We start from the raw sequence: 18,033 nt of genomic DNA, 5'->3' as shown, positions 1-18,033 counted from the left end.
ATTGGAAGTAAAAAATCAAGTAGAGGAAATTAAGTCTGGCAGACATTCCACATTGCTCTATGATCTAAATGTTTTGAAGGTGCCAATTGCACTGTGGTGTAGTGGTTAGCACTCGCCTCACTTCAAGACAACTCTGGATGTGACTATTCTGTGTGGAGTTTCCATGTTCTCCCAGTGCATGGTTGGGTTTTCTCAGTTTCCTCCCATAGCCCAAAAATGTGCTTCATGGTTTGTTGGCAATTGATTTGGCAATCGGTTAGTTCAAAAGGGGCCCAAGTCCACAATTTTTCAAAATAGAGATATTATATGTTTTATGGTCTTCAAGGGAAAAGCTATATGATTATGTGCAAAAAAGTCCCAAGTCTGTTGTAATGTATTGACTATGCTTGACATTTAAAATGCATTAAGTGCAAAATTCCTGAACTTGGGCCTCTATTGTATGGGTTTAGTTTTATCCCATTGATGGCAGCACTAGTTATCCAATATGGCAACGCCCCTGTTTAATACAAGAAGTGCCCAAGTCCAGAGACTTTAGTTTGCTAGTCCTCTGAAATTATAAAAATGAGGTGCTTCATATTATAGCATTTGTAAGCTATGAGCTGGTGCTAAATCTGGGTAAAGTATTAATCATTTGGTGTTGCCTCCCTTTAAGCTATGCAATTAAAATCATTTCCTGAAAAAAAAACCTCTTGGACTTGGGCCCCTTTTGAACTAACCGATTCAATTCTGAATTGTCCCTTAGGTGTGAATGTGAGTGTGTGTGGCCTTGTGACAGGCTGGTGACATGTCCAGGGTGCACCCCCCTTTTGCCCAACAGTGTCTGGGATAGGCTCCAGCAACAGAGTGAAACCAAACGAGATTCGATGGGTTTGGGAAATGGATGGTTTGGATGTATCATTTGGAACAAACTACCAAAAATTCTCTGTAAGTGAGAATTTACATTTAAAAATGTTGATCTTTTTTAGCTGTTGACCTGTTCTTCTGAATCGGCCATAAACACAGCTTTCATCAGTGAATTATAATGTTATTGTTTGTAGTGAAACACAATGTATTGTGCTTTACAACTCTAGTGCTACAAAGGGAGTGGGGTAAAATTGTGCCCTTAGGGTTTTGTTTCAGATAAAAAGTATAAAACCTTAGTTAAAACATGGTTGGGTTTCCGTAAGAAGAAGGTGAGGACTGCTGGGTCACTAAAAGCAGTGCTTCTCAACCTTTTCCCACTTTCTCTGCCAGGTAACCCTCAACAGTAAATCAGTTTAGAAATACAGAAAATTTATGGAACAATAAGATAAAAAATAATTTGAAAGTAAAAACAGTTTAAAGGGATTTAGCAGCATTATAACAACAAAACTCTAAAGCAAAAATTACATAACATTAGTGTATTTTAGCTGTCCAAAAATTATTGTGATACATAAAGTATATATTATATTTGAAACCACTGAGCTGTTTTGTTTTATTTTTAAAACATAGTTAGGTATTTCCATTTAAAAAACAAAAAAGACAAAAAGCCAAAACGACAAATATGATTGTTTTCATCTGAAAACTCTGGCACATTTCACAAATGTGTTTGAAAAGAGTCATATTGACGGTCATTGGCTCTATAGATCAGTTGCTGGACCTAAATATGACCAATAGAGGGCGCTGTGGATAGTTGAAGAGGCGGGCTTCCTTTTGATTCCACCAATCAGAGGCCGAGGTTAAAGTTCAACATCTAGAATCCAATATGGCGTCGAATAAAAGGGTTCTGTATGTCGGTAAGTAATGATAACTTTTTAAATTAACTATGAATGTCAGACCGATCAAGTTACACTCCACTCTGAACTAAAACAGAAATTAAAAGCTCTTTTATGCTAATTCCTTCTATAAAAACTTTTTTTTACCATTTATGCGGGGAAAACCAAGGCGAGTCAACGTTGTATTCCGGTCTTATAGAAACCATCACATGCTGCTAAGCCAACTCATACAGAGCTCACTGTTTTCGACTTTAACATCCTGGTTAATGTACGATGTGTTCATTCAAAAGTACGAAGATGAAGCATTGAGTGTTGAGTGTTTGCGCTGCTGCTTCCTCCAGGTGGTTTGGCGGAGGAGGTGGATGAGAAGGTTTTACACGCAGCCTTTATTCCCTTTGGAGACATCACAGACATCCAGATACCCCTGGATTATGAAACAGGTCAGATCAAGTTTTATTTTATAATCATATAACAAAAAAACAAAAAAAAAACCCTGATCATTTAAGTATTTTTTGTGCTTACATTTTAGAAAAGCACAGAGGCTTTGGGTTCATTGAGTTTGAGCTGGCAGAGGTTTGTGCTTTTAAAGTTTTCTCCTTTTGAATTGAATTATTGATGGCACAAAGGATGGATTCAGAAAACTCATTTTTTAAAAGGTATTCACTTGAAAAACGTTATAGATTCACCAAACCAACAAGAAAAACTTTTATTTGTTGTTTTTTTTAAAGTGCAAATCAAACTCTTTGATTTGATCATATTAATTTGAAAATAACCCAGAGTTGTATCGGTGAATCTTTAACAAAAGTGAGCTTTTATTTTCTTGAATGCATCCCTTTCTCATCACTGTCTTTCCTTCAGGATGCAGCAGCAGCTATTGATAACATGGTAAGTGACTAACAGTTCTTCTTATTCTTTAAAAAGATTGGGTTTAAATTGTAGCTTTTTTTTGCTGCCAGAATGAGTCTGAACTTTTTGGACGGACTATCCGAGTGAACATCGCTAAGCCCATGAGAATCAAAGAGGGTTCTTCTCGACCAGGTAATCATAGAAGAAGATTCTTAAAATCTGCTTTGTTTTTTATGATGTGGTTTTGACCTGTAACTCTTGTTTTTGTGTTCAGTGTGGTCGGATGACGACTGGCTGAAGAAGTTTTCGGGGAAAACCTTGGAGGAAGCCGAGGCTGAGGCGGTAGCAGCAGGAGAGGCACCCAGCAAAACACAGGAGGTGAGAACTTTTTGTTTTGTTTTCAGGACACTCAGTTTATTCAGGGAATTAGATTCTAGATATTTAAGGTATAAGGTCACTGCATAAACATGTAGTAAATGAGCAATCTTTTTTTCTCTTTAAATCTTAATTTTTAGAGTATAGTTCAATAAATTTAAATGTACAGACCCGTTAGAGGGCCTTTATTTTATTTTTTCACTGAGAAAAGCAGGTTTTGGTGAAATATTGTTGCGTCAGTGTAAGACTAAAAATGAAGAGTGTAAAATGTACAGTGAATGATGAAATGTCATGTCAGGAGTGAAAATCTGTCTAATTTATATAAAAACACATCAAAACGTGACTCATCAAAAAAGCAGGTTTGTGTTTACAATCCAGAGAAATCTGCATTTTCTTAGTAATCCTCATTTAGATTAGTTTGATTGATCCACTCTCCCAATTAGAGAAACCAACTTTATCACTCGCATAACAGTAATAAAATTAGAATTAAAATTGATTCACTGGAGGAAGCAGGTTTCTTATTAAATGCACTAAATGAGTAAATTATCTGGGTGTGTGGGTTTATTTGGAAAGTCTTGGCGCATTTGAACAACAAAGGGAATCAGAAATCCTTTACAGCATTTGAGCAGAAATTACTTCCATAACGGTTGAGAGATAAAGTTAAAAAAAAAAACATTTGTAGGACTATTTTTCATTTATTTATTCATTTTTGCAGGGCTTTGTGTAGGCAATAAAAATATGATAAATGCATTTTTCTGATTTTGCAGGGGGAGCCACAGGCTAAAAAGAGCCGAGTAAATCCACAGGTCTACATGGACATCAAGATTGGGAACAAAGCAGCAGGAAGACTGCGCTTCCTCCTGCGGGCGGACATCGTTCCGATGACTGCAGGTCTGCACACTCAACCAAAAGATGAAGCAAATATTAACATTCTTCTAAAAAAGTGCAAACATTTGCAGTAGGGGCAAAAATGTATTCAGTCAGCTACTATTGTGCAAGCTCTCCCACTTAAAAAGATGAGAGAAGCCTGTCATTTTCATCATAGGTATACCTCAACTATGAAAGACAAATTGAAGGAAAAAAATCAATAATTTACAATTAAATTCTCAAGAAATGTGATTTTTTTTTTCTTCTAATTTTGTTTCTCATAGTTGAGGTATACCTATGATGAAAATGACAGCCTCTCATCTTCTTAGGTAGAAGAACTTGACCAATTGGTAGCCGACTAAACACCATTTAACCCCACTGTGTCCTTTAGTCTCTCTTTGAGGTTGCTGATGCACACTCTATTTACTTTGAATATAATATCAGTCTTCTAAATTCTTTATAAATTATTCAAAAAATGTTTTTCTTTCTGTTTTTATAATAAAAAATAAACCTACTCCCCAATTCTGATTTGAGACAGGACCTGAACATATTGAGATTTCATATCCTATTTTTTTTTTTAGTCTGGGGCTGTGGTCTTACAATATATGACATAACCGAGACCCCTGTTGGAGAGAAATGGCAAAACCACAACTACACATTAAAAAGTCATGTTTCAAACAAATATAGGGACTTTCACCATATGGAAATTGCAGCAGCAATCCTTCACTTTAAAGGATCTAAATAGCATTATTTAGACATTTCTGTAATATGTACCATGTCTCACAAAAGGACAAAAGTAACAGCCTCTCAGCTCCCCGTCCATCAGTCAAAAAGTGACTCCTCGCATGTTTATATACATATACATTTTCTAGATTTCTGGAAACTGGCTGAGGTATGATAACGATTGTTCCAAAGAAGTGCTACAGTTGCAGGTAAAGGGTTAAAAACTGAAGCAGGTAGAAAAGGCTGTTCCTCTGCCTGAGAGTTTGTTTTACGGGATAAACCCACAAGTCCAGTTCAGACAATGAGCGGAGGGTGCAGCAAGAGGAAAGAATGTTCTTTCACAATAGTTTTCCTGCAGTAACACCATTTCTACAGTGCTAAACTTCAGCGAGCTGAGCGGCCATTGTTGCATTTTTTTGCACCAGCTACCTGTATTTTTCTGTTGTCAATGAATGTGTGGAATTAAAGTGAAGTCTTTGGGGAAAATTCTGCAAACATACTCCTACTGATAGATAAACAAAGCCCTGATTTCCTTTGTAGTTACTCTTTTTGTAAATAATATTTGCTTTCTCTATTTTTTATCAAGAGAATTTCCGCTGTTTGTGCACACATGAGAAAGGCTTCGGCTACAAGGGAAGCAGCTTCCATCGCATTATACCTCAGTTCATGTGTCAAGGGGGCGACTTCACCAACCACAACGGCACTGGCGGGAAGTCCATCTACGGGCGAAAGTTTGACGATGAAAACTTCGTCCTCAAACACACGGCTCCAGGTGAGCATCCTGGTTTGGGGACATCAGCAGGATTTGGGGGATTTCTGAGTAAAAGCTTGTGTCTTGTGTGCACAGGGCAGCTCTCCATGGCCAACTCTGGACCAAACACAAACGGATCTCAGTTCTTCATCACGAATGACAAGACAGACTGGCTGGATGGCAAACACGTGGTGTTTGGAGAGCTGGTGGAGGGGATGGACGTGGTCCGAGCAATGGAGGTACAGTACGAACCACGAGCTTCATCCATGTTAAGTTATGACACGTCTGCAGTGATTTATGCAAAGTTTCCCTGCATGGGGACAGTTTGCATAGAAGATCACTTCTTTCTCTGCACAACTTTCCATATTTTATGGTTTTCTGCAACTTCTTTTAGTGTTGAAGCTTCAGTAAATGAGTGTTCTGCTCACTGGAGAAACCCATGTTGTCACATTCTCTTCTTAATTATGGAGGCTCAGTTGTTTTTCTGTCACCCTTTAAAAAGCAAACTTCTCTATGAACGCAATTAAAATCATAGTGGGGTGTCCATATAACCTTAACGAAACGTAACATTATTGCACTTTTGATCTGTTCAGTTTACAAAAATAAAAAAGAATTTAGTTCAGAGGATTAAATAAATGTAACATTCTAGATTTATAAAGAACGCTGCAGTGGCAAACGTTGTGATTTTAGGATTTATTAAAAATGTAATGTCTCGTGTAAATTCTTCTGCTTTGGTTGCAGGCTCAGGGAACAAAAGATGGCAAACCCAAGCAGAAGGTGATCATCTCAGACTGCGGCGAATACGTGTGAATGAAAACCAAACCATGGCTTTGTGTTTGCGTGCAGAAATCTTCATTTGAGAGCAACAGACGGGGGTTCTGGGCTTTTGTATGTTTGAATTGGCATCTTCTGTCCTGTAAATATTTCATTAAATACTTTTTATAAAGAAAGGAGAAGTTGAAGTTTGTCATGTATGGATAATCAACACAAGAAACATTTTTTAGGTTGTTTTTTTGAATTTTTAAAATAACTAAAATGTGTTTCAAAAGTTAAATAAGAGAAAGTCAGCAGTTATCTGAAATGGAAAATAACGTTTAAAAGCAACAATGCATCATAAATAACACAGAGTGAGGAAATTGGCATTCGATCTCTTTTCTACAAAGACAGGGACTTGGATTTACACAAAGTAAAACTCAAGTTTTACTTAAGTCTCTAATGCTGAGATTTCAGCTTTAATCTTGTGAACAAAATAAATAGAAGTTTATTTCATAATGCCTCGTCGTTGAGAATGCAGAAACAACAACTTCCTGTTATTGAGTCCCTAAAAGTTATTTATTAACGTGACAATAAAATATTCATGTTGACTATATGTTTTCAAGTCTTAGAATTAACGGTACAGACTGTTCATCCAGTCATCTCTCTTTTTTTTCTGTAGAGATAATTTTCAGTCATGTTAGTTGTCACACTGCGAGGTGAGTGAAACTTGTTCTCTGCAGTTGACTCATCCCTTGGGGAGCTGCACACAGCCACACCCAAGAACCATTTAACCCCTTAATGATGAGTGTCAATCAGGGAAGCAATGGGTCCCATTTTTGGGGTCTTTTGCTTGGATTTGAACACACAACCTTCCTTCTCAGGGCGGACACTCTACCACAAGGCCATCGAGCTAGTAAAATGGATCCACATTGAACAGGAATATCCATTTGTGTAATGATCAGCAGAACTGTGTGAGGATGTGGCTTTAATTTGAAATGTCGCCAAAGATGGCTGTTGCTAATGACCTTGTTTGTACCACCTATGGCGGTGGGCTGTGCTCCAGTAGTCAGTTGGTGTCTGCTCTAAGAGTATGCTACATTAAACTGATCTGCATATAAGATCTTTCAGATCAAATTTGAGTTTTGCAAAGCCATTAAGCATGGTCATCTTTAAGTTTGAGCAACTTGGTTTTGAGGATTACCAGGTTTTTTTTATAATTACAACACACCTCAGTTCTGCTGCTTACACACAAATGCGTGATCGTTACAAATGTGCTAGCATTCAAAAAGATTAAACACAGGCTCTCCAACCTGTGATGATTTATTACAGTAAAGACTGTCACCAATGGGAGACAAAATCACCAAACACACTATTTCCCTACTATATACAGAGGTGAAAATACTATTTTTACATTTTCAAATAATGACAAGTAAAAATACTTGGGGTGGGGGAAAGTACTTTAAAAAAGCATGTTTTTTCTGATCTTGGAATATTCATTAAACATTGTGAACTTGATGAATACATAAAATAGCAATTATTTTGCTGTACACTTATACAGTATAGCTTTCCTTCCATGATCAAGGCTCAAATTCCTATAGTGACAGTTTAATGTATCCATTATATACTAATGGTGCTAATAAGACCAGATGCAGCTTGTGAGGTTTGTGTGTTAGTATTTCTTTTTAATTAAACACAAGTGTATGCAATTAACCAGGTCTGCTTATTTCTTTTCTATTAAAATGAACACCCCTCTCACCCTCCCCGGGTGGTTTTTCCTCCAAGCTTGGGTCCTCTACCAGAGGCCTGGGAGCTTGAGGGTCCTGCAGTATCTTAGCTGTTCCTAGCACTGCGCTTTTCTGGACTGAGAGGTCTGAGGTCTTTCCAGGTATCTGTTGTAGCCACTCCTCCAGCTTGGGGGTTACTGCCCTGAGTGCTCCAATTACCACAGGCACCACTGTCACCTTCACTTCCCATGCTTTCTCCAGTACCTCTCTGAGTCCCTGGTATTTCTCCAGTTTCTCATGTTCCTTCTTCCTGATGTTCCCATCGCTTGGCACTGCCACATCCACCACAACGGCTTTCCTCTGTTCTTTATCCACCACTACAATGTCTGATTGGTTTGCCATTACCATCCTATCAGTCTGGATCTGGAAGTCCCACAGGATCTTTGCCCTCTCATTCTCTACCACCTTCAGAGGTGTTTCCCATCTTGACCGTGGGGTTTCCAGTTCATATTCAGCACACATGTTCCTGTATATTATTCCAGCCACTTGATTGTGGCGCTCCATGTATGCTTTCCCTGCCAGCATCTTACACCCTGCAGTTATGTGCTGGATTGTTTCAGGCGTCTCTTTGCACAGCCTACACCTTGGCTCCTGTCTGGTGTGGTAGATCTGAGCCTCTATCGCTCTGGTGCTCAGGGCTTGTTCCTGAGCTGCCAGGATGAGCGCTTCAGTGCTGTCCTGTAGGCCAGCCTTTTCTAGCCATTGGTAGGACTTCTTGATATCCGCCACTTCAGTTATGGTCCGGTGGTACATCCCATGCAGGGGTTTGTCCTCCCATGAGGATCTGTCCTCCAGCACTGTATCCTCTGCTCTCCATTGCCTGAGACATTCACTGAGCACACTGTCAGTTGGGGCCTTGAGCTTGATGTACTCATGGATCTTGGATGTTTCATCCTGGATAGTGGCTTCTACGCTCACTAGTCCTCGGCCTTCTTCCTTGCCACTAGCATACAGTCTCAGGGTGCTGGATTTGGGATGGAACCCTCCATGCATGGTGAGGAGCTTTCGTGTTTTAACATCCGTGGTCTGTATCTCTTCCTTTGGCCATCCTATTATTCCTGCAGGGTATCTGATAACTGGCAGTGCGAAGCTGTTTATTGCCCGGGTCTTATTTTTGCCGTTGAGCTGGCTTCTCGGGACTTGCCTTACTCGTTGGAGGTATTTAGCTGTTGCAGCTTTCCTTGTTGCCTGCTCCAGGTTGACATTTGCCTGCGGAATTCCAAGGTACTTGTAACTGTCCTCAATGTCTGCTATTGTTCCTTGTGGGAGTGAGACCCCTCCTGTGTGGACTACCTTGCCTCTCTTTGTCACCATCCGGCTGCATTTCTCGAGCCCGAATGACATCCCAATGTCAGTACTGTAGATCCTGGTGGTGTGGATCAGGGAGTCAATGTCACGCTCGCTCTATAGCTTGATGTCATCCATGTAGAGGAGGTGACTGATGTTGGCCCCATTTCTGAGTCGGTATCCATAGCCAGTCTTGTTGATTATTTGGCTGAGGGGGTTCAGATCTATGCAGAACAGCAGTGGGGACAGAGCATCACCTTGGTATATCCAACATTTGATGGACACTTGTGCAAGTGGCTTCCCATTGGCTTCAAGGGTGGTTTTCCACAGCTTCATTGAGTTTCCTATGAAGGCTCTTAGAGTCCTGTTTCTGTTGTACTGCTCAAAGCATTCAGTAATCCACGTCTGTGGCATTGAGTCATAGGCTTTCTTGTAATCAATCCAGGCTGTGCACAGGTTGGTGTGTCGTGACTTACAGTCTTGAGTGACTGTTCTGTCAACCATGAGTTGCTGTTTGGCTCTTCTGGAGTTTCTACCAATGCCCTTCTGTGTGTTGCTCATGTATTGATCTATGTGCCTATTTATCTTGGTTGCCATGATGCCTGACATGAGCTTCCATGTTGTGGAGAGACAGGTTATTGGCCGGTAGTTGGATGGGACTGCACCCTTTGAGGGATCCTTCTGGATCAGGATCGTTTGCCCTTCCGTTAGCCATTCGGGGTGAGTCCCATCTCTTAGCACCTGGTTCATTTGTGCTGCCAGGCGCTCGTGGAGTGCGGTAAGCTTCTTTAGCCAGTAGGCATGTATCATGTCAGGGCCCGGTGCTGTCCAGTTCTTCAAACCTGAGACTCTTTCTTATAACTGAGATATATATATATATATATATATATATATATATATATATATATATATATATATATATATATATATATATATATATATATATATATATATATATGTATGTATGTGTGTATGTGTGTGTTTCATTTTTAGCCACATAATATTTCCACTTTTTATTTATGAAGCTGGTTACTTTTTATATGTTTTTTCTTATAAAGCCTCGAATTTGAAAATCTGCTGCGCAAACTATGAAATAACTTGTCAAAGAAGTCAAACAGAAAGGATGGCAGCATTAGGATAAACAGGGGCTTAAAGAGTGAAAACAAAGCATGAAATCACAGATTTAAACTTTGGATACTGTGAGTTCATACATGCTTCTTCTTCAGGAATATGTACGGAGCCCTGAACAACACATACAAAAAAATTCTCTCTAATTATCAATTTGCGGCCACAAATAAGTATTTTGTGCCTACAAACTAGTATTTAATGGTCACAAATTAGTATTTTGTTTGCACAAATTAGTATTTTAGTGTCTTTAACTCCTACTGCTACTTTTTGGTCACAACTCGCTAATCTGTGCGCACAAACACTAATTTGTATGCACAAAATGCTAACTTGTGCCCAAAAAAATTCTAAATTGTGGCCACAACTTATTAAGTTGAGGAAAAACTTTTTCTGGTCACATCCTGGGCTCTGTAGAACTGCAAAATATATACCCTTTTGAATTTTTGTTTTTAACTTATATGGTCAACTGAAACGAGAACGTTCACTTCTCACGTGGGAAGCATTAGCATACACAACAGAGTGGAGCATCTTTACTTACACACAATCTTTGTTTTGGTGAACAACCCGCTTAGAAAAAGGACGGAAATCCGCTAGAGGGGGCTCTTGAACCCGGAGCTGCAGTTCACGCCACAGACTGAGGATCCCACTCGCAACAACTGGCCGTCCTGAGGAGTGTGCACGACTGCAGAGTGAAGCAGAACAAGTTTGAGGTGGAGTAGCGCCTGCCACACCTGAACAGGTCGCGTGTTTAGAGGTGCACGCGCTCCACCCTTCCACTCCCGCCCTGTTGAACTCCTTCTCTCAGTCATTGAGTGTGTTTTCAGGTATAGACTGCTGCCTGCTCCGCTCCAGATCTACACCGCTGCGCGCGGATCATCTGTGAGTATTCAAATGGATTTTTATACACACATGTTTCTGCTTCAGATGTTCTCTTTGTTAGATTTATTGAGAACTTTTCTGTTGGCGCGGGGTTTTTAGGAGAGCTCTGTGTTGGGAAAGTGAATGACTGCTTTTAGTCCGAGTTGTGTTATTGTATCTGAGATGAAAACACTAATTAGTAAATACTTACAGAGCAGACATTTACAGAGTAAACATCCACATAAAGTATTTTTTAACCAAGATTTTACATGAAAGTTAAACAAAGTTTGTTGTTTTGACATAAAAGAATGAAGAAAAAACTTTTCCCTCTTTCTTAATATATTTTTGTAATAGTCAGATTATTGTTTTTTTGTTTGTTTGTTTCAGGTGATTTGAAGTTTTATAAAAAAAGCGAGGAGAGTGTCTTCTATCAGCTGGAAGAGAAGACAGGCTGTGAACGAGCCTCGTCATGAACTGGGCATTCCTCCAGGGCCTCCTCAGCGGAGTGAACAAGCACTCCACAGCCTTCGGCAGAGTCTGGCTCTCCGTTGTCTTCCTCTTCAGGGTGTTAGTGTTTGTTGTGGCTGCAGAGAAGGTGTGGGGGGACGAACAGAAGGACTTCAACTGCAACACGGCCCAGCCGGGGTGCCACAATGTCTGCTTTGACCACTTCTTCCCCGTCTCCCACATCCGGCTGTGGGCCTTGCAGCTCATCTTCGTCACGTGCCCCTCACTCCTGGTGGTGATGCATGTGGCCTACAGAGAAGATCGGGAAAAAAAACACCAACTCAAATTCAAGAACACTTCCCTCCGGCTCTACCAGAACACCGGGAAGAAGCGAGGGGGGCTTTGGTGGACCTACCTCCTCACTCTGTTCTTCAAAATAGGCGTGGACACCACCTTCGTTTACCTCCTCTACCACATCTACGAAGGCTATGACTTCCCCCGACTCATCAAGTGTCAGGAGAAACCCTGCCCCAACATAGTGGACTGCTTCATCGCCCGCCCCACTGAGAAGAGAATCTTCACCCTCTTCATGGTGGTCACCAGCCTGGCCTGCATCCTCCTGTCCTTCTTTGAAGTCGTCTACTTGATTGGCAAACGCTGCCACGAGTGTTTGTCCGACCAACATGACTCTGGCCCGATGATGAGGACGGAGATGAAAACCCTGCAGATGACAGGCAAAAGCACGCCCGAAACACCCGCACCCTCGTACAGTTTGGTCGTGTCCTGAAACCCAGACGCATGAGAACTATAAGGACGAGGCGTCTCTTAATCTTATCTCAGAGACTGAAATTAAATGGAGATTATTCCTAATCCCAGAAATGTAAAAATCTGGGCTGTGAGATGTGTCATTGAACTGGAATGTTTACACCGTTGTGGGTATTGCTCTTTTTTTTTTTTTTTTTTTAAGTACCACAACGCCATGAATAGTCTCACATAAAAGCCTTCAAGCCTGTTCCAGCAAAAGCATGAGTCACTCCTTGGTTTCCAGAGCTGTGCGGTTTGGTGCTTCAGATTTTCCCTCTCCAAACTCTTATTCCAGCCTGGAAGCATTCCTCGCTCAGATGTTCATTTTGGAGTGTTGGTGAAAACAGATTTCTTATTCCAAATGTTTCAAATCATCGTATTTGTTTGTGTTAACAAAAATGTAAAAAAGCAGCTTGTAATGTTTCAGAATGTGCACTTTTTTAGTGCTGATGTCTGCAAATGTGTGTGTGTTGTTGTTTTTTTTTAATAAACACGAAAGTGCGTTTTGAAAAAGTGCTTTTCCTTCCCATTTACACAGTAGCACACATTAATGTCAGCATAAACATAAGTGTTTTAAACATGCAGTAAACCATATGCTTCATAAGGAGAGTGTTGAATATAAACCAGCTGCTCTGTCCACAGAGAAGGGATTTGTTGACTCTGCACGAGTCCTGCGGTTTAGCAAAGATCGCAGCATTTCTTCTTCCACTTTTGCCCCAGGTTTTGTACAGCTCCACCTCTGCCACACAGACTGTTGTGTTGCTGTGCACGTTCAGTGTTTGGGTCTTGAGGAGATTCGGATGAGGAGGCTTCCTCTTGTTTGGTTTATCCGTTCGTCAAACTTACTCCACCCTCAGCTGGAATGTTCGTTTTCAGAACAGTTGATTACAGTATTTCATAGCGTTGTGCTGCAGGAGAAATGTGGTGAGATCTGAGGCCCTTTGTCTACTTTTAACTCTCTCTTCATGTTTCCTAACTTCTGTTTGGAAATCTAGGATATTCTCTGCCCCGCTCCACCAAGTGTCACAGATTTGTCAGTAAAACATAAACAAAGGGAACCCGGGCATCCATTTTGGGACACGTCTTGATTCACCCCCCCCCCCCCCCCCCCCAACTTACTGGCTTGGCAGGCGGCAATTGTTGTTTTTGTTTACAGGGCAACCAAGTTAACAGTCCTATTTAGAAAGGCATCGGCTCCTTTGCACACATCATACAAAGACAAGAAGGGAGATATGTGGCGGTTCTCACTCTTGCCTTAATGTTTCAAATCCCAGCTGGGTCCTTTCTGCGCATGTTCTGCGCATGCATTTCTCCAGGCTATAGTTTAAATGGCATTTCTAAATGGTGCCTTGAGTGTGTCTGGTCGTTAGTTTCTCTGCAGCTCTTTGGTGGAGTAGTGAAAAGCGTGCTCCGCCTATGCCCGACAGTAGCTGGTTAGCCTCCTGATCAGGAGTTAGCTGGTATGGAGCATGGAGATAAAAGATTCTTGTATTCATTGTTAAAATTCAGTTGAACTTGTTGGTTCAGCCTCAGGATGAGGCACAGGAAAACAGGAAAGATTTAAAATGATTCAAGTCTGTTTTGCATGTGACAAACACACTGTACCAACCAGTACAGACCACAAACCCCCTCCTCTTTGTTGAGGATGAAGTCATTTAAATGTGGACTTGTTGCCTTGTTACTGTAGTGTTGTCTGCAAATTTAAAGGGCCTATGTCATGCAAAATCAACTTTTTTAAGCTTTTAAGTGTATAATGTCATATCCTCACAAAAAAACCAACCCCTAAGTGATTTTTATCCATTCACGCATTTCTGAGCATTCCTCTTAACCCTTGTGCTATCCTAGGCACTGTAAACAAACCTGCACTCTGAGCACCAGCCCCTCTCACAACTTTTTTGAGAACGACCGGGCTCTCACATTGTAACGTCACAAAGTGAGGAACAGCCCCTTCCAGGAAGATTCTGCACTACCAGCACCACCCAGGCTAACACACACACACACACACACACACTCACTCATACACTTCCTCCGTGCAACTACCGGGGATCGGCAGAAACACTTAAATTTTACATGCACAACATGCATCTTAGCAAAAAATCTAATGTTGATTGTTTTATGGGTGAGACGCAGACAAGCTGCCGAGTCCGGCTCTAGGTTGATGTCAAGAAAGAGCACCCACAAAAAGAGTGAAAGCCGGTGTCTCAGAGATTGAGTCGTTTTTCTTCTGGGTGGGAAAATGAATCGAAAAAAGAGACACGTTTGGGTGCAGAGGATCGCTGCAGCTTTTATTCTCCTTTTCATTCACAAACCCTGAAGTCCATCTGTCACCTTACGTCATGAACCTGTCATCAGATCCGAACACCAATGCGGAAGGTAAACGTCCCGTTATATCATCAAACGACAAAGATGAATGAAAATAGTCTATTATATTAGCATTAGAACGTTGAAAATGCCAAAAAAAGTGATCCTCCTCCTCAGACGGAAGCGTCACACAAACGTAGAGATCATGTTTTTGGTGGAGGAAGAAAGGATTGAAGTGGAAAGCTGCAGGGACACCGATGGCTTCATCGGGCTGCAGGGATCCTGCAAACCAACCATCAATAAATAAAACTTTAATAAATTGTAAATCAAACAAATGAGCTTCGAGATATTTGGAACGTTCAACCTCATTCAGCTCACCTGCTCAACAAAGTTTAGTCGGTCTGCTCTGTTTCTGCGCGGCGTTCACCTGCTGCTCTGCATGCTCTCTTCCTCTTAATATCGTAAATTTACGAGTTTTTTTCTCATAAATTTACGACTTAAAATCTTGTAAAATTACGAGTTTTTTCTCATAAATTTACGAGTTTTTATCTCCTAAATTTACGAGATAAAAACTCGTAATTTCACTTTTTTTTTTTTGGTGGCTTTTTTTTTTTTTTTGGTGGCCCTAATACTCCGTCGTAAGTTTACTCTCAAAGGCTTAAGAATGGCATGATACAGGCCCTTGATTAACTGGGTTGATGCCTGTGAGCAACAGTCAGAGAGTTAGAGAAAGGGGCACAGTACATTGCCCTGAGGGACACCAAAACTGAAGAGGGATGAGCTTTGTGATTTCATCCTTAGACTGATGTCTGTTGGTGAGGAGGTAACACAAGTGTTGGGTGAAGGGTGAGGGAACTAGGGTTTGGGCATGTTTTGCTGCCTAGTAGGGCTTGTTGGGAACTGAATGGAACGTTAGGACCGTCAAATGTAAACAAATCTTTAAATCTTTTGTCTTCATAAATGAAGATTAGATTGTTGCCAGGATGACCCCTTTCCATTTACGACCTGTTATAACATGCACATTGCACAAACACAAATAATTCAGCTGGTATGAGACATTATCAAAATGATCTGACAACAAGAAGTTGCATTTCATTCTTTCTTGGAACTCAAGTCGTACATTTTTCATGGAACGGTTCCTTCCCCCGCCGCGGTAACTGGAGAGAGAGTGATAAATATTTGTGGTTTTCATCTTTGTCTTTTTCAGCTCTAAGAACTGTTTTCTATTTTACACTATAATGTTTTTTAATCCTGGCAGTACAGTTGTTACAGTTGATACAGCTGCTGACAGTACAGTCTTAGGTCAAATTATTGGGGTTTTTGTTCTTTCTAAAATAAAACTTGGAGAAAAAAATCTATCTTTAGTGCCCAAAATTAAAAAAAAAAAAATCTAACAAAACTCAACACTGGTTGTGTGTTTGGACAAAAAATTATTCTTTTGCTTCTTCTCTTGAAAATGAACTTCTCTGCAAAAGCGGTTAAAATGAGTTTTCTTTCCTGATACAATGGCTTTAGCTGCGTTAAAAACACATTTGGGGGTTTCTTTGTGCAAGAATATGAGAATGTAAAATATTTCAGATCATAAACACCAATGTTTTGTCTTTTATTGACACTGACTGTTTAAATGATTAAAATAAAAAATAATTAAGTAAATGTGCCAAACAGTTGAGAGGCGTTGCATGTCTTCCTCCACCCTGGCATGTTTCCTTCCTCCTACGTTCCACAGTGAAACCTTTGACGTACATCCTGGATTTTTACATGATAAGCTTTGCTGTTGAGAGAAGATAAATAATAGGGTGCATTTAAACAGACCAATCCAAATCCAAAACTTTTCCACTCTGCGCAAAGCAGATCTTTACAGCTGAGAATCCATTGTTATTCAGCCATGAATTACAGCTGTAAAGATATATTGTGGAAAAAACAAAGAGACATTAACTTCATTTTTCTTTTTTTAAGTACTTATTTAATTACAATAAATTTTTGTTTGTCTTGTTTTCTAGTGTCTAGAAATGTTTTCAAATTTTTGGACAATATCCGAAAAAAAAACTTTTGTTCAGAAAATCTTCATGAAAGTTCACACAATTGCCATCAGCTCAAGTCTACAACCACTGTTGAAGTTTTGTTGATCTTGTACCTCAGGAAGAGTCCGGCATCTTGAATGTTTAAAAAAATCACCTCTATGACTTTAAACTCCTAGGGATTTCAATCTATCACCTCCAAACTCTTCGAGCAACTTTGGGAAGCTATTTGAGAAAAAACGTTGGTATATTAAAGTTTGTCGATTTTTAATGGCGTTACCGCCAAGACTTTGCAAAAGCGGCCTTCCCCCGTTTTATTTGAATATCGTGAGACCTGAATACCAAAAACCCAGGTGGAGGGGGTCTGGTTTGGGGACCACAGGATTTCCTCTCTGCTCTTTGCAGATGATGTTGTCCTGTCGGCTTCATCGAGCTGGGACCTCCAGCGTGCATTGGGGCTGTTTGCGGCCGAGTGTGAAGCAGCTGAAATGAGGGTCAGCACAGCTAAATCTGAGGCCATGGTTCTTGACTGGAGAAAAGTTGTTTGCCATCTCTTGGTAGGTGGAGTTTCCCTACCTCAGGTGGAAGAGTTTAAATATCTTGGGGTCTTGTTCACGAGTGAGGGAAGATCGGAGCGTGAGATTCATTGACAGGCGGATCGGAGCGGCGCCTGTAGTTATGCGGTTGCTGTATCGGTCTTTTGTGTTGAAGAGAGAGCCCCGGTCAGTCTTTGTTCCAATACTCACCTATGGTCACGAGCTCTGGGTCATGACCAAAAGAACGAGGTCCTGAATACAAGCAACTGAAATGAGCTTCCTCCGTAGGGTAGCTGGGCGCTCCCTTAGTGATAGTGATTTTTTATTTTTACTACTTTAGTGATATTAATTTTGAAGTTATGCTGCTCTTTTTGAATAAACCTACCTCTGAAAATATAAATAATTATGCAGGAGTGACATATTTATGATTTTGTTAAATTTTTGTCTTGTTCCAAATAATCTGGTAATTTTTTTCTCTCTCTTTTTTTTAACAAATCCAAGTTGTAAATTATTGTCAAACGTTTTGCTTTCTCCTCACATTTGGTCTGCCTTTCACAGTTCTGTTTGCAGTTTGGTTACTCCATCTTTTAATCTTCTTCATAGATGTTACACAATCCATTTGTCTACCTCTCCCCACATTCAGGTCAGTCGAGTATCTTTAAAAAGCATCTTCTCATCACAGACAATACAGTTGTCTTGATGTCATTGTGGCAGTATGAAGTGACTGATTGAGTATGGTGGTTTTTTTCCCTGACATAAAACAGCACAGCAGCAGTTAAAGACAATGAGGCAGAGTCAAAGACTGCTGGAGGCTGCTCATTG

The 18,033-nt window shown here is 40.4% G+C and overlaps 2 protein-coding genes across 2 annotated transcripts; both read left to right on the top strand.

Moving 5' to 3' along the window:
- Nucleotides 1-1,653: 1,653 nt before the first annotated feature.
- On the top strand, nt 1,654-6,302 carry ppie (peptidylprolyl isomerase E). The gene is made up of 10 exons (XM_004082382.4): nt 1,654-1,754; nt 2,075-2,173; nt 2,263-2,306; nt 2,592-2,618; nt 2,690-2,771; nt 2,854-2,957; nt 3,722-3,845; nt 5,131-5,316; nt 5,392-5,534; nt 6,037-6,302. Exons 1-10 carry the CDS (start codon nt 1,724-1,726, stop codon nt 6,103-6,105), a joined length of 909 nt encoding a protein of 302 aa, XP_004082430.1. The 5' UTR covers nt 1,654-1,723; the 3' UTR covers nt 6,106-6,302.
- Nucleotides 6,303-10,604: 4,302 nt separating this feature from the next.
- On the top strand, nt 10,605-12,869 carry LOC101161847 (gap junction beta-4 protein). The gene is made up of 2 exons (XM_004082640.4): nt 10,605-11,126; nt 11,493-12,869. Exon 2 carries the CDS (start codon nt 11,575-11,577, stop codon nt 12,337-12,339), a length of 765 nt encoding a protein of 254 aa, XP_004082688.1. The 5' UTR covers nt 10,605-11,126; nt 11,493-11,574; the 3' UTR covers nt 12,340-12,869.
- The last annotated feature ends 5,164 nt before the right edge of the window (nt 12,870-18,033 follow it).

The sequence above is a fragment of the Oryzias latipes genome, chromosome 22 (assembly GCF_002234675.1).
Source record: "Oryzias latipes chromosome 22, ASM223467v1".
In the NCBI taxonomy this organism is placed as follows: domain Eukaryota; kingdom Metazoa; phylum Chordata; class Actinopteri; order Beloniformes; family Adrianichthyidae; genus Oryzias; species Oryzias latipes.
This window is presented reverse-complemented; position numbering and strand designations above follow the sequence as displayed.

Coding starts and splice junctions, on each gene's coding strand:
- ppie (XM_004082382.4), top strand. CDS start 1,724: ATGGCGTCGAATAAAAGGGTTCTGTATGTCG. Junction 2,772..2,853: donor AGAGGGTTCTTCTCGACCAG/GTAATCATAGAA, acceptor TTTTGTGTTCAG/TGTGGTCGGATGACGACTGG. Junction 2,958..3,721: donor CACCCAGCAAAACACAGGAG/GTGAGAACTTTT, acceptor CTGATTTTGCAG/GGGGAGCCACAGGCTAAAAA.
- LOC101161847 (XM_004082640.4), top strand. CDS start 11,575: ATGAACTGGGCATTCCTCCAGGGCCTCCTCAGCGGAGTGAACAAGCAC.